General features: G+C 42.5%; 1 protein-coding gene across 1 annotated transcript in view; it reads right to left on the reverse strand.

Moving 5' to 3' along the window:
- Positions 1 to 15,702, reverse strand: part of shank3a (SH3 and multiple ankyrin repeat domains 3a) — a 162,175-nt gene that overhangs the window by 56,175 nt on the left and 90,298 nt on the right. The window contains exons 10-14 of the mRNA XM_053427020.1: positions 11,962 to 12,039; positions 11,485 to 11,551; positions 10,409 to 10,638; positions 10,026 to 10,195; positions 127 to 308 (exon numbers count right to left, since the gene is read on the reverse strand). Of these exons, the coding sequence (XP_053282995.1) occupies positions 127 to 308; positions 10,026 to 10,195; positions 10,409 to 10,638; positions 11,485 to 11,551; positions 11,962 to 12,039 (727 nt within the window). The remainder of the gene's footprint in view (positions 1 to 126; positions 309 to 10,025; positions 10,196 to 10,408; positions 10,639 to 11,484; positions 11,552 to 11,961; positions 12,040 to 15,702) is intronic.

The raw sequence follows: 15,702 nt of genomic DNA on the forward strand, positions 1-15,702 counted from the left end.
CAGAGAGCTGCTGTCATGCTATGAAATAAAGATTAGTGGCGGTGGTGTGAAAAAGTAGTAGTTACAGTAGTAGGTTAAGCAAGGGGATAACATCTGTAGTGAGGAATATGACAGTAGACATCTTACCTTTGACCCTCTCTCCACGGTTGAGTTGGATTTCTCCCTCCCCCTGTGGCGTGTAAGGCTTGACCACGATGAAGGTACGTCCTGGGACAGCACTGTACAGTTTCCGTTTGGGCCCACGGGGACCTGTCAGCGCTGGAGGTGTGTGATGAGGGGGGCTCGGATCTCGCTGCACTGAGCCGGGGCTGTAAACAAACACATATGTTACTGTGGTGATTCCAGGGAGCTGGTAACTGAGGCCCGTGGTCACTGACATGGTCGTCAGCGGGACAGCAACCTGGTGGCTCCCCCTGGTTGTTATGGTAGCCAGGGAGGGAATCATAAACAAGTCCTGTGCCTGCCGATCAACAGTCAAGAGTCGGTGGTCCGTAGGAGAGTCATGAGAGGAGAGTACACTCCTCCCATCCCCCCAAACCCCCCTTCTTATTCCCTTCCTTAATGGCACAGAGAAAATCCTCCTTGCTCCCTGTTACCCTCTCTCTTTTCTATCTCTCCCCTCTGCCCAGCATCCTAACCAAGGGAGAAGCAGAAATATTTAACGGTAAGAGGGACTGCACAGTTTCTTTCTCTGCATGGGTCTGATCCGTCTAGAAGCCCCCCTTAGTCAGACACATCTCGAGTTGGGGTTCCAGTAGTAGCCCCCTCTAGAGAGGGACAGAGATCTCCCGTGTGTCCCCAGTTCCAGCTACTCCAGGCAAGACTACAGATCTTGCCTCGTCCTTGGGTCCTGGTTGTCCTTCTGTGGAGGAGAGAGGCTGGATCTACTCCTCGACTCCTGTTCCTTCTCCCGGGAGTCCCGGCGCGTCTGCCTCTCCTCTCCCCTCCACCCCTCACACACGGACACTCGCTCACACACACTCTGGCAAAGCTGCTGTTACTGCTGCTGCGCTCCTTGGCTCCCCTCCCCTTTGACGGCTCGCTCACATTCACACACCACAAGCCCTCTATGTGCATTCTAGCCGTGTGCACAGGCACATACACAGATAGTCATCCCCCCCACTCATGCTAAGATTGCACCTCCGCTAGCAAGCATGGCATACGCCACTACCAGCATGTGACTAACACATCGCTGACATACACATACGCGTCCCAGAGCAAAATTGATCTCCTCCTGCCTGTGAGTGTGCTTGCTCCCTGAAGCGGGCTGTGAGAGTATGTGTATGCGCGCTTCTGTCTGTGTTTGTGTGTGTTTGTGTGTGTGTGTGTGTGTGTGTGTGTATTTGCATGCTTGTATGCAGTGGGTTGGGGGGGGGGAAGCTCCAACCCATTTGGTTTAATTGTCGCCCCTCCCTCTTTCGCTTTGCCTTCAATCCCCTCCTCTCTTTCATTCTCTTGCTTCCATTTCCCCCTCTTATCCCTCGCCTTCTCAACCTTTGTTGGCATTGCATCTTCACCGCCTCTCTCGCTTTTTCTCTCTCACTCTCTGGTGGTGAATTCTAATACAACAGCAGCAAAGCTCCGCCTAGTCTTCATTCATCACCACGTTGCATTCAGTATTATTCTGCTGCTCGTGTATGAAAGCATATAGACACACACACCTATATAAACACACAAGTGATACACACTCTGATCAATCACAGTAACAAGTGACTTGATTATGCAGTGAAATGAGACTGACATTCACAGCAACATTTCCTAGAAAGACGTCAGATCTCCGGAAATCTCTAAATTGAGCTAAATAACTGTCTATCTACCTTTTAACCTTTTTCAGTCTTGTGCCATTTCTCCACTTGTAAGTTATATCAGACACTTTATTCTTTCATTCAACTGATACCTGTCCCCTGTGCCCTTTCCCCCTTTCCATCCATATGTCCTCCCTGTTCCCTTGCTTCAAGCCTTGTTTGTCTCTTTCCCTTCCTAACTCTCTATTGCTTTTCTTGCCCTCCCCATCTCACCCAGCCTCTCTTTCTCTGTCCCCCTCTCCATCGAAACAACGGCTTGCTGACGGCTTTCCAATTACCGCAGGGACTGAGGGGCCGGGATGGCTGCCGCATGTTAATGTCGGAGCCCTGGCACTGAAAACCAGCAGCACACAGAGAGGAGATGGAGAGCTGGAGGAGTAGGGAGATGAGGCTTTGTCAAAGTGACACACAAACCAAAAAAAAATGTGTTCTCTTAAAGGTCATCTATTTCAATGATCAGATCAGCTTCCTCCACCGACACACCTTTGCCACCTCATACATCTAGAGGTTGAGAGGTTGTGCACACAGACGGACCCCAGTTGCTCCCTTTAGCCTGGAGGATAATCGTCAGATTGACACCCTATCAAGCAAGCGTGACTATGTGTCTTTGCTAATTTCACACTGGTGCAGTTGTCATTTACCTGTGCCCATGCTTAAGAAAATGCTCTTGTGCCCTTCTGAATGCAGAGAATCGTACTCTCTTTCTACCTCGGAAATCCGCATTATAAAAACATTCTGCCAAGATTCAAGTGCAGCCGGCTTTGGTCTATTGCATGTTACTTGTGTTGGTGGGTTCAGTAAGGTGAGTGAGTAAAATCCTTTGCATTAATGCAGTGTAGAGAACAGCTGTTGATGGTTTAATAAAAAAGGCTTGTTGTACCTTGTACTGGCTGTATCTAACTATCTTGAAGGCAGGCCTAAATCAAACATGGCTGGTGTCAGTGTGTGTTCTCTCTGACAGTTTGAGAGAGAAGCACCACCACTTAGTTCCAACAAATCCAACTGAGTCAGACATCTCAGCGTTTCACATCGAGTCACTGTTATGGAACTTTCAATCAAATCAAAGCAATAAATTATGCTTACACAATTTTACAATAATGGGCCAATGATATAGCCTGACGTTGTCAGACTCACAGTTCTAGTCAGAATGTGAGTCTGAGACCGCTCCATTGGGCTGTGATTATGGGGCGTGTTTCAACTGACCAGGAAGTAAAATTCTTCTTCGCTCAATTGGATAGACCTACAACCAATCAGAGCAACGTAGTATGTGACGTATGCTAAGCAACGCATTGTGAGTTATTTACTAACGCCGGGTTCACACCGGACGCTTCAGCGCAGCGCCAAGCCTTAAATAACAGCTGGCTCCCATCCACTCCCATGTTAAAACTTTGTGCCGGTCACACCGGAGGCTGAAGCACCGCGAGGCAGCCTTGGCGCAGCGCGGTGCTTCAGCCTCCGGTGTGACTGGCACAAAGCCGTGCAGCGATCTACTGGATCAACGGGTGATATTATTAGCGCTGCCCGGCGGTTCAGCGTCGCTTCAGTGTCCGTTGTGAACAGCCAAGCGCCGGGGCGATAGGGATTAGCGCGGTGCTTTGGCGTCGCCTCCACGTTCTGTGTTCCTCTTTCAAAATTAATGCACTGTCGATGTCTTCTAAAACAGACTCAATGGCAGCATCTACACATCTCAGCTCGCCAGCGGCAGGCATGTTTGTTGAAAACGAATTCAACCCAAGGGCACTTTGATGACGTGGTTGATTATGTTACCGTTGATCATCTGTCAATCATCGTATAAAGCCCGCCCTGACAATCTGATTGGCCCGGTCGGGCGTAATTTTTTCCCAACGGAGCGACTCCAGACCGAACTGCCTGACCAAAAATGTTGTGGGCGGGGCTAAGTTCGTCTGGCATCCAGGCTACCAATGATATAATAAATACTAAAAAACGTAGTAAAAAATAACCTAAACTTCAGTTCTGTTATTTCAGTGTTAATGTGTTAGTGTAAGATAAGCAAGCTGTTGAATCAGCACATAAGCAATGTAAATTAAGAGTAGGACTGACATTGGTTAACCTGGTTTGGTAAAGTTGGCAAAAAGATTAAATCAAGACATGACTCTTTTTAAATAACAGGTTATAATTGCTGTTTTGTTATGGCAGAGACACTTGTTAAACAGTGTGTTTGATTGTTCCAGGGTGTTCAGGGTCAGCAGAGTTGGTGTGTTGTAGGAGGAGATGGTGGGTGTAGGGGCTCCTGATTCCGGGCAGTCATCACTAATTGATATAGGACACGCCCACCTATCAGCTTTGAGTTGAACTGACCCTACTAACGCCTTGACTGTAGCGATGTTGGCGGCTGATCAGGAAGCCTCTGGTTCAATGTGTGACACACGCTTTTAGTCGTTGACATAAGATTGGGCCATTTTACCTATTTCAGCAAGGGATGTATTTGTTCCTATAAGTAACACATGATTGTGTCATCTAATGTTAGGTGTTCATATTCAGTTATCATGATGGTGAGTCACGATTTCCATAACCAACAGCATGCTGCATTCAACACAGAAGCTCTTATTTCTGGCCCATTTTGTTTCGCTGCATGGTTTTCTCTTCTCTTTCAATGTGCCTCATTAAAAGTAGCTTGTACGCTATACAGATGTAGGATGCATCACAAGTACACACAAGTACACACAAAGTTCTAAGACAGACTATTACAAAAGCTGTGTTGTTTCCTAGGACACAGCCCTGCCTCTGTAACAATGGCAACTGTCAATAAAAGGAGAGAAAATATAGCCAACAAATGAACTGATAAGTCAATAATATGAACCTGGAACACTTAAAAAAAACATGGATTATTGATCCATTTAACTTCTTTCTACTCTCATTTTACACATTTTAATAACTCTCTGAAAAATAATTGCACTACAGCTCCTGAATGTGGTAGTTATACTTCTGTTTGCATAGATAATAATGACCTTTACTCCCATTGTTATTTTTCTTTAAAATAAAGGTATACAATTATTCTTTTTAAATGAACTGGTATACTGTAAATGGGGGTTACAACTTTTAGGTTTTAACTTTAATCAACAAGAATTTACATAAATATTTAACAAAATATTTATCATTTCTCCCAAATTGAGAGTTGCACAAAGGAATCAAGAGCAAATGCTTGTGTCTTCCTGTGTTTTCAAGATTGGAGCAAACCAGGGATTATCACAGATAAGACGTCCCTTATCAGAAGTCTTTAAATCAATAATTTGAGCATTCCAGCTCTCAAATACTTGATTAAGATCAATGAGCCAGACAGGTTAACATTTGAACAGCTAAATAATGAGTCAAGCTGCCTTAGTTAGAATGTCAAAATCTATGAACTCCCTACATGGCTCTGAGGATGCAACAGAAAATGTCATTAAATGTCATTTTCGCAGATGCTATCAAACTAAGAGGCTTCAGTGTAGCCTCCCCTCACATGACTGCATTGCTGTCTCAGGTAAATGGCTTGTTCCTCAAACAGCCCAGCTCTCTGAGGTTAGAGCCCATTACACACAGTCATAATCAGCATCACACTTTGCATCCTAACGATCGTCAGCTTGCCTTTGCTTTGCTGCACTTGTATTAAAATCTGCTCTCTCATTCTTTCTTGTCCGATGTGGGAGTGTTTATGGCTATGAAGGAGGAATAAGAAGAAATATGCAGATTCGGCTTTGCAAAGAATCTGAAGTAAAATTAGAACAGGGGTCAATTGGTTTGACCAACAGATAACTCGAAACTCCACCTCAATCAAAGAATGAGGAGGAGGCTGAGATTAACAAACCACTTAGCTCATATGGACAACAGTTGTTTGCTTTGGCATTTTTTCAGGGTGTGTTGTGGGTTTGTGGAGGGAATATGGGGACACAGGGCCTTGCTCGTAGCCATCTGTTGTACATAATTAATCCCCAACTGAAATTAAGAAATTTAAGTGTCTTATGGTCTTGCTCACAATTGTGTTAATTTAGTCAGTGACAAGACTACTCAACTATTTGAATCATTAGACTATAACTGTGACAGATGTAGTTTTGAGAATAAAAATGTACCTGTAATGTCTATTATCTGTTGTTAAAATAAGGAGAAACATTTGAATGTCCCTCGTAGATAATCTCTGAAACTAATCTTGACAAGCATTAAAAGGGGGACATTGCTAAATTATTACTAAAGTGAACACAGTGTTTTTGATTGAAAGACTACATTTAAAAATGGCTACCAACTTTACTCAATTTCACAAGGTGCAAGTCAAACAGTCTAGGTGATTTACAGGTGTACCTATGCAGTGATGTAGGAGGTTGACTGTCATGGTAAAAGGGATCTGAGCCTGAAAGCGAGGCCCCTGAGTTTATCACTGCGCCTACCTTCACCTATGGTCATACATTCTGGGAACTGACAGAAAGCAGAAGTTCATGTATACAAGGAGGCAAAGTAAGTTCCCTTCCAAAACTTCCTGGGCTAACCCTCAGGGACGAGGTGAAGGGCTTAGATATGCAGAAGGCGCTTCATGGACAGATCAAACTGGAGGAGACCCCCAGGGTAAACCCTGAACATGCTGTAAGGATTACATTTCAAATCTGACCTGGGAATACATTGTAATCCTCTAGGAAGAGCTGAAGGATGTGTGTGAAAAGAAGGAGAGTAGACTTAACGTGATTACCAAACTGTTACCATGAACTGGTCCGGAATGAGTGGCAGAAGAGGCTGAAGATAAGATAAGATGCCAGAGTATCAGCATGTTATGGTTCTGTCCTGCAGTGACTGGCCTTCACCATATTGTAAACCATGCACATCCACATTGTTTGATGCATTCTGACTTTGAGCAATGCTTCAATCAGCTGTAAATCTCTGCTGCGTGACATAGCTCTATTGTTGATTTATTGTGTGTGTCCGGGCCCAAGCAGACAACATCAGTGTTTTAAATCACCCTCACCCAAGAATTATGATTTACACAGAGCAATACAACTTTCCTTAGTCCTTTGGTTCTGATGTTTATTCTCCCCAGGTGAAGTAGAAAAAGCCCAACTCTGCATCTTCTCCCCCTCTTTCCCTCTATTCCTGTCGTCCTTTAGCTCTGTGTACCTCAGCCCTTTGGCTGTGTATGACCCAATGGATAATCTACACACCAACAGCCACTGGTGTGACTAATGCAAAGAAAGAGGGAAGAATATGAGATTAGGAAGAGGTGAGGAGAACAGCAAATAGAGAATTAAAAGGTGAAGAAAATGGGACGATGCTTTAACATCACATTAGGGGTTATGATACATCACATCGGCAGGCAATGACAGTTCTCTGGCTCAGTGAGTCCTCCAGCTAACAGCACAATCTCACATGATTCAGACTGAGTCGATGTTTGAAAGGTGTAACATCTTGTGCACAAATCCCCTCCCACACTTTTACGGTTAGCAGGTAGAAGCGAAGCTGCACATCAAAATATCACAATTTCTCAAACTGATGCTGTGAAGACAACGTGCTTTCCACTGAAAATCATTTTTTATTGATTGCACTAGAGGCAATCGCACAGCCAATTAGCTTCTTATGACAGCGGAAATTTGGGTTATTCAAAATAAACGTCTGCCATATTATCATTCAGTGTTGTCATATTATCTGATAAACTGAATCGGCTTGATTAATTGTTATCAAGTTTTGCTTTAATCTGCCTTGGTTTTATCGTTTTTCCTTGATTGAGTGTTACTATGCTACTCTGACATATCTGTATCCTCTCCATTGTCTCTGTCTAAACTTTCCTGGCCAAGCTATTGAACCCTGACAGCACTGAACACAACAGAGTTGCAAGGGAAGGTAAATTCCACAGGAACATGCTGGAGTCTGCTGCTGAGCGGGCTGTTGACTGGCCAAGCTAATTTCACACTCCCCTGGTGACCATGATGCCTCCAGAGTTACCATGGGCATAAACAGAAGGTCAGAGGGAGAAACAGAGAGCAGGCGGGAGAAGTGAGAGAGAGAAAATGTTCAAGGACAGCATCAGTCTCACTTGGGTGCAGGTTCTGGACATAGAGACCAGCTGCTCGTTTTAGGCTTTTTATACATTCACCTCACCTTAGTACTTGGTGTAAGGCTAATGTGCACAGAGGAACAAGGTCTAAACTCCCTGTGTACAGAAGGCCATTTAGGTCGGGACACAGCAGTCATACCGAACATACTAGAATCCATTTTCTTTTTCCCTTTCTTCCAACTTGAATTATCAAAATCCACACAGTGCCAGGTATCTCTCTCAGTGAACGCTGCTGCCAATGCAGTGCAAGATAGAGCAGAAAAAGAAATACTCACTCTAAAGAGACAGATGATAGAAAGAGAGGAAGGGGGTTTAATAATGCAGCTGAAATTTATGAATGAACCAAATTCACTTCATGTAACTCAATTCTACATTGATCATCTCAGAGCTCATGCTTCTATTATCTGACATGTGCACGTTACATGATGTAATAAAGGCATGTTGACTGCTCTGGGGCGTAAAACCTTAGATTAATGGCACCAATTGTACTTGGTGATATGAGCGCGTACAAGAGAGAGGATGAGAGGTAGGGAGTTAGAGCGGTAGAAAGAGAAAGAGAGGTAGAGAAATAGAGAGGTAGAGAGAGAGAGGGAGAGAGGTAGAGAGAGAGAGGGAGGGAGGGAGAGAGAGAGAGAAAGGGGCTTTGATGGATGGAGTAAAGTGACAGAAGAGTATTAGAGGAGAGTACAGCTGGAGTTGGGCTGTAATGCAATTCCCCTGTCAGACATCAGACTATTTCACACAAACACTGGCATCCTCATACTGTCAAATCATATTAGCTGTGTTATGTATGTAAGTGATCTATCTCTAACAAGTTATTATTATAAAGGGTGGAACAAACCACGGCCTCTATTTTACTGATCTATGCAATTGGTTGTTTAAGCGCAGGGCACATATGTATTTAAGGCACAAATATGCTTTTGCTAATGTAATGGCAAAAAAAAAGGTGCCCGCATCAGGCTCAAAAGTGTAATGTGTGCATGTACACATGTTGCACACCTGCCTATGTAGGTACATTACAGTCTTGATAATGAGCCCTTAAAACAACCCTGAAACTAGACCAGTGTTCTAAGGAGCAACCGCTCTGCTGTCTAAAGATGGCAATGGGCCAACAATGCCCCTAAACAGACCTCTTTTGAAGACAAACCCACCCATGGGTGCACAGATGGGCGCAGATTCATGAACTATATACAACGATGTGGGTCTTGGACTGGAAAATGACAACTCTGTTGATCTTTGACAACATCAGATTTGGCACCACTATGTGCCTGGTGCAAAGCAGAGCCCCAAGTGTCAGTAAACTACTTACTGACACTTGGGGCTCAGTAACTACTACAGTCTTTCAGTCTGAGATGTGATCAGGGCCCTAGTTCACTGTTCAGTTTGTCTAATGGTTCAGTGTACAAGGGAGGTTTGTCCCAGCACCTAGCAGCACAACTACATCTGTGGACTTATGCATTAACTGAGTGACAGGTTGTTTTGAGTGGCACGTCCAATGGCATTGCCCATAGCTCTAATTTCAAAAAGTGTATCAACCGTCTCTCAAACTCTTATATACAAACTGACACACACACACACACAGCTTGTGAGGGCATGTGCATGTGTCTAAATATACAGATTGACATGTACAAACACACGCACAGGTTTTTAAGTATGTTATTTACCCTCTGTTCTTGTTGCAGGATAAATGCTGCATTTCAGCCCAGATTGTTAAGAGACCAAATGTCTCTGTCAGAAACACCTTCCTTAGACAAACCCTGACAAGAGCAAGGGCCACACAATGGCTACAACTAATTGTGAGAGAACTCCTACTGATCAATGTTTCAGTCTACCACTATACATCTAATCCAGAAGCCATTATCATATGGCACATTTTCATGTTCAGTTTATGTTTATCTACAACATGGGTTACGATGCAGAATGCTGCCTTGTGACTAACAAGTGACTCAGACCACCACATGGGGCTTTTCTGAAATTAGGTTTAAATATCAAAGTAGGTGAGTGATCACAAGGCCACACTCAGATTGTCTATTTAAAGTGACTAGCTGCCAAGACTGGTAAGTGGGAGGCATTGAGTGGGAGCTGGAGGAAAAAAATGTGCTTCCTCATAAAAATCTCCATAAAAAGTTAGTTTAGAGTTTAGATGGGTAATCACTGAAGTTGAACTGAGGTTAAACCTTACAGACCTGAGTCTTCCACGAGGGCCGTGTCCGTGAGGGTAGCCATGGCTGTGGGACCTTCTGGGAATCGGCTTGTCCTCTTCATGCATGTGGTGTAGTGAAGGCGAACGTGAATGGGAGGATCTTGAGCTGCCGGTACTCTGGAGACTGCTGTCAGGCATCTCGCCATGACGGCTCTGACATACAGCAGAAGAAGAGAAGTATCACAAGCATGTGTATAATATTGCAATTGTCTTTGTGTAACATATAATATATCAACAAAATATACAAAGGAACCACATTAAAGAGATTATGTCAAATCATCTGGCTCATTTTCTCCTTCACTGGTCTCCAACTCATTCATGCTAAAATATGCACAAAGCGATAAAAATTCAATGGCTCCATCTTACCTCTCCGAAGCTGCTGTGTTGCTGCCCAAAAGCTGGCAGACTGCGCAGTGAGGGGACAGGGGAGTGACCCTGGCGGCCGCGAATTTCTCGGGGGGCCTGACTGTGGATGTGATCGTGGTCCCCGTTCAGATTGTTGTCACTCGCGGATCGGAGCAAGGAACGTGGCGAGGGCAGGGGGCCAGCAATCATACGTCGACGGCTGGTGTAGGAGGGGGTCTCCCGGAAAGGTACTGAGAGAGGAAAGACATATGAAGGCCTTCACCACCTCTTAACAGCCTCACCACATCATGTGAAGCAGATTTAATGACCGGAATGCTGTGATGGGGAAATTGCTCATCTCAAGGTCACTGAAATCTGCTTGTTAAAAGATCACTAAAAATTCACTAAAACCTGGCTGTAGACTGCAATTCGTTTTTAAATTACTTTACACTGAGAAAAACTAAATGCATGTTACACAATGGATCCAGGGCTGATGATTCTGCAGCTAACCCTTAGATATGAGATTATTAAATTGCAGTAGCCTAATAATTTAACATCGACCACTGAAGAATGAAAATCCAAAATGAGGAGCAATTTAATATCCTTGAAGAAAGAAATACTGGATTCTTATTGTATCTGCAAATGAAATGTTCTTATGATGAAACAAAGAGTTAAACCGAAAATAATTGTTTGTTCACACGTACATTACCGGATCATTGTCTGGGTAATTTAACCTGCATGAAGTGTAATGAGGGAGGGGGTACGAATTTATTATAAAATTAATATCTATTTTATGATATGAAAAGGGTGTTACAGTCTATCAACACTAGATGGCAGAGTTTTCTTGTTCATGTCTCAGAGAACCACAGCAGGGATCTCATCAACACCTGACACGTTCTCCACATTTCTTTCATTTCCATCTCCTTTATTTTCACACACCTCAGTGTTCAACCTATAATCACAGAGACTCTCCACCGTCTACCCCTGAGCATTCATTTATCTGATGTCCCCCTGACACCACATTAACATTTTAACTAAAGAAACACTGACAGTGAGTGAACACCAACTGTTCAGTACCACCACTGCTTTAAACTTACCAATGTCTGATACTTTATGGACTTTTATGATTTCAGCCAGATCAAAGTTTCCTGCGATGATAGCCACCTGGAGGTAGAAATAAGTGAATTTAAAAACATCACATTTTCCTCTCTCACTCTCCTGATAAATGTTTTACAAATTGTGTACATTGTTGTATCAGGTATATAACATCTGTGTTGTGTGGCAAATTTCTGGGCACTGTGTGGATTACGCAAACAAATGTACAAACAAACAAGCTTTGGTCTGCACAGGGAATCTGTGTCAGTGTCAATTTTTTCACAGACATTGTCAACCAGAACGTCTGGAGTTCAGACACTGGCCCCAGTGGGAATGCCGAGATGGAGGGAGCTGTTATGTGGCTAAAATTGTAATGGCAAGATTAGGACCTTGGCCTTGTTATTCAATCCATTAAGCTCTGATATGTCAGGTATGTAAATATACAGATACACACTGTGGTCGTTGGATACCGCACACACCTGAAAGGCAGTCTGGCTGTTGTAGTTCTTCATCTCTTTATCGGCCCCTCGGAACAGGAGAACTCGCGTACAGCTATCCTGAGAGACAACAGACAGATGTATTGGATTTGGGATCAGAATATATCTGTTTGTAAATCAGAGGTTATTAAAGGGACAACACGGATGTAGCTGGGAACTAGGATGTGAACAAATATTCATAGCGCTTCTGGATATCTGTCTTCAAGGACAACACTACATTTGCTTTTCGAGCAATCCTACAGTGCTAATTGTCATTTCTTTTTCAGTGGATCGAGTAGTGATATCAGTCTTATTCTCTTTATGGTTGTGAAACTAAAATTTCATATCCCAGTAATTTCATATCCAGATGACGCTACATATCAGCACTCGTTACTCACAGCTTTCCTCAACTATGCAAATTGGATCCATGTGTTTGCGGATGGAAATTGCAACAGCAGCCGTTATCTTCTTCCATCTTCATGAGTCTTTGCCATATGGTGTTTTCTTTTTTTGAGCAATCAACTGTTCTTTTGTGGCTCACATCTGTAGACTCTCTCCTTGCTGTCTAATACGATTCTTGCACAGGTGGAAAGGGAAGTGCTGTTTGAGTCTGTTGAGGGGTCTAAGCTCGTTTTGTTGGAGCCAAAAATCTCATGACAGACATTTTTCTTTTGTCATGTGGTATGTATTATGTTGTATATATACAGCCGTATCTGCCCTTTTCTCCACTGTATGCATCTGTGTTGCACTGATAGGCAGTCAAGGAAGAGAGGAGATGCACACAAAATTCTCTGTTCAGTTGCATTTTTTCAATATCAATAATGAGCAAATTTACATTGTATGACAACCATCAACTTTCATTCCATTATACGTTGTGAAACTGTTGAGCCCCTGCAAACCTAAACCTCACCCCAAGATTTTCTTCACTTAAAAATTCTATCAGTCAGGTTCTATAGATAGATCTTTTAATCAAATGTAAAAAGCAAAGGACAGAGATATGGACGGTCTTTAAAAGAGACCAATATCTGTCAGAAAATCAATAGTTAATCTATAACTAAAAGCAGCATGTTGGTAAAGGAAAAAAACACGGCTTGAAAATTGGTTTCATATAGGATACACATAACAACAAGACCAATCAGTTGACAATCACACATTCCTCTCTTGTGTATACTGTCACATACATTGCCATATTTATATATAGTTGTGTGTAAATGAGCAGAGGCGCCTCTGGCAAAAAAGAATCAAATAATAGATTGATAGACATGGTTACGTGTCCATGTACTGGCTGGCTGACGGTCGATATGTAATTTAACACTGAGAGCAAAATTAACACAACTGGCCTTGCTCCCCAATCACAACAATGGCGCTGGTGACTACCGTGACCACTGAGGGACCCACATGGAGAGACTGATTGAGTATGTGGTTCAGTATATAAACGTCCTTGTGGCTTTACTCATCAAGCTGGGTATAACTCATGAACCCCACACATATTACATATTACTGTATAAAGCTAACGCTTCTGGTAAAGTGTGTGGTGCTGTGACTGACTGCCCAGGACTGAGGCTAGGTGTATAAATACCATGGTGCCGACTGGGACACGGAAAAACCTACATGAATCTGCGAAGCCCATGAAAAACATACGGTTGATAGTGAAGACAAGAGGCTTTTTGTAAATAGAGTAGGTCCTATGAATAATGCATCATTACTCCTGCTGCTACAAGCCTGTACCACCATTAAGGCTCTTAAACACCTAAAAATCCATATACATATAAACACCTATGGCTGTTAGCTTAGTTAATTGCTAATTAACCATATATTATGCCGTTTTAATGTACAGCTGTATCTCTCTGTCTCTATCTATCTATCCATCTATCTTTATACACACAAAAAAAATACTTTGTATGCTTAACAAAGACAAATCAGTCAATTAAAGTAAGAATTTTACAAGGCAAAAGGATAGAGAACAATAAAAAGGTGTACTCGTGTTAAGCGCAATAGCTGAAAATAATATCCCATTAGCCTTGTCCATTTGGGGGCTGTTGACATGAATCTCAGTCTCTCCGGCTAATTCAGCTCAAACAAAGGAATGAAAATAAACAAGGTTAGCAAGATGCCAAATGTTTCATAACATGGATCATGTTAGGTTGAGAAAATAAAAGAGATAATAAAATAAAATAAATACAATTACACACATCTTTAACCATGGAGACATGTTAAAATAAATGGTTGTAAATACCAGCAGGTAGCATGTGGCACACTTGAATCTCTAACTTTACATGAATGTTGCCAAATGGTAACCTCATTGTATATAAGATAAGATAAGAAAATCCTTTATTCTTCCCATAACGTGTTAATTTGCAATGTTACAGCAGCAAGCTAGGGCAAGTAATTAACCGTAAATAAGCATGCAACACTTCTAAATTTAATTGTATGGAAATGTAAAACGTGTAAGAAATATAAAGGGATTACAATCTTTTTTACACAACAGATTATGTACAGTGCGAGAACAAATACAGTGGTGTCATGTATCAATGCAAAAGTGTTACCGTCTTAAATATTCAAATGAATGTGGGTTCTAGCATCTCAACAGCTATTTTCCTTTGAGGATTTTTGACTCTCATTACACATATACACACACATGCACACATGACAGCCAGTTACAGTTTGGGCCATCCGTCTTACTCTTCTCTCCAAGGCCTCCTATAGGGGCTCCTTTGAAAAAACATTTCAGGTGTCTCTCCATTGTTTGCTAGATTTGATTACTTCGGCCAAATAGGAATACATAGTTAATACAAGTCAAGTGTTTTACACTAAAGATGTGGGTCAGTCATGTGAAAAGAGTGGGACAGATGTTCCTCTCAGTGGTGTTTAATGAGTGAGGATTCCTTCCCTCATTAGAACTGATGTAGCAGACTAAACATCCTACGCTGGATGTACAGCTTGTGTTTACATTGAATCATTCAAGGGATAAGCACAGACTGTACATACACATATATTACAGTTAAGTGGTAGAGTTTAAGTGCATACCCCCACCAACAGAGACACTTCTCAGCGACATTCAGACTCTCCAGTACTCAACCAATCCTCTTAACTTAATAAGCCTTTTGGTAGAAAGCTCATGGCATAGGGTTTTGCTAGGGGTTCTTTTGTACAATGGTGTTCCAATTTACTGAACATTACCAATGAGAGAATTTAAGGAGGTTCTCAGAAAATTGTCACGGCTGTGTAAAAACGTAATCAGTGTTTCTCCTAGCTTCGGGCTCCAGGCAAAATCCTGCTTTGACGGACCTGTTCCAACGAGCCTTTTTAACAGCTACATTCTTCCCCTTTAAAGTGCATGAAAAGCAGTGACGTATCTCATCAGCTCACGTCACGATAGAGTTTAATTAGTCTTACTGATTTCTACAGTTTCAGTGTCACCTCTTTTTAATTACACTCATTATTGTGTTATTTCTCAACCGTTAATTCAACCATTTCCCATGGATTGATCTGTCAGCTAAAGGCCCCTAACATTCAGTGCCGGTGGGCACATCTGCCAAGCTGAAAGATCACTATGTAAATGGAAATTTAGATCTCAGAAATGGGACCTCAGACCATTGATCGGGCTTATTTTTTCGCTGATTATGTAATTTTATCATCCATCCGCTCAAACCATTACTGTTTTTTTCTGTGTGGATCTATTGATCATTGCCACTTTCCTGGTCAATTCTACCAGCCCCTGTCTTTCTGTGATTGCACATAATC

Source organism: Pleuronectes platessa, chromosome 7 (assembly GCF_947347685.1).
Source record: "Pleuronectes platessa chromosome 7, fPlePla1.1, whole genome shotgun sequence".
In the NCBI taxonomy this organism is placed as follows: domain Eukaryota; kingdom Metazoa; phylum Chordata; class Actinopteri; order Pleuronectiformes; family Pleuronectidae; genus Pleuronectes; species Pleuronectes platessa.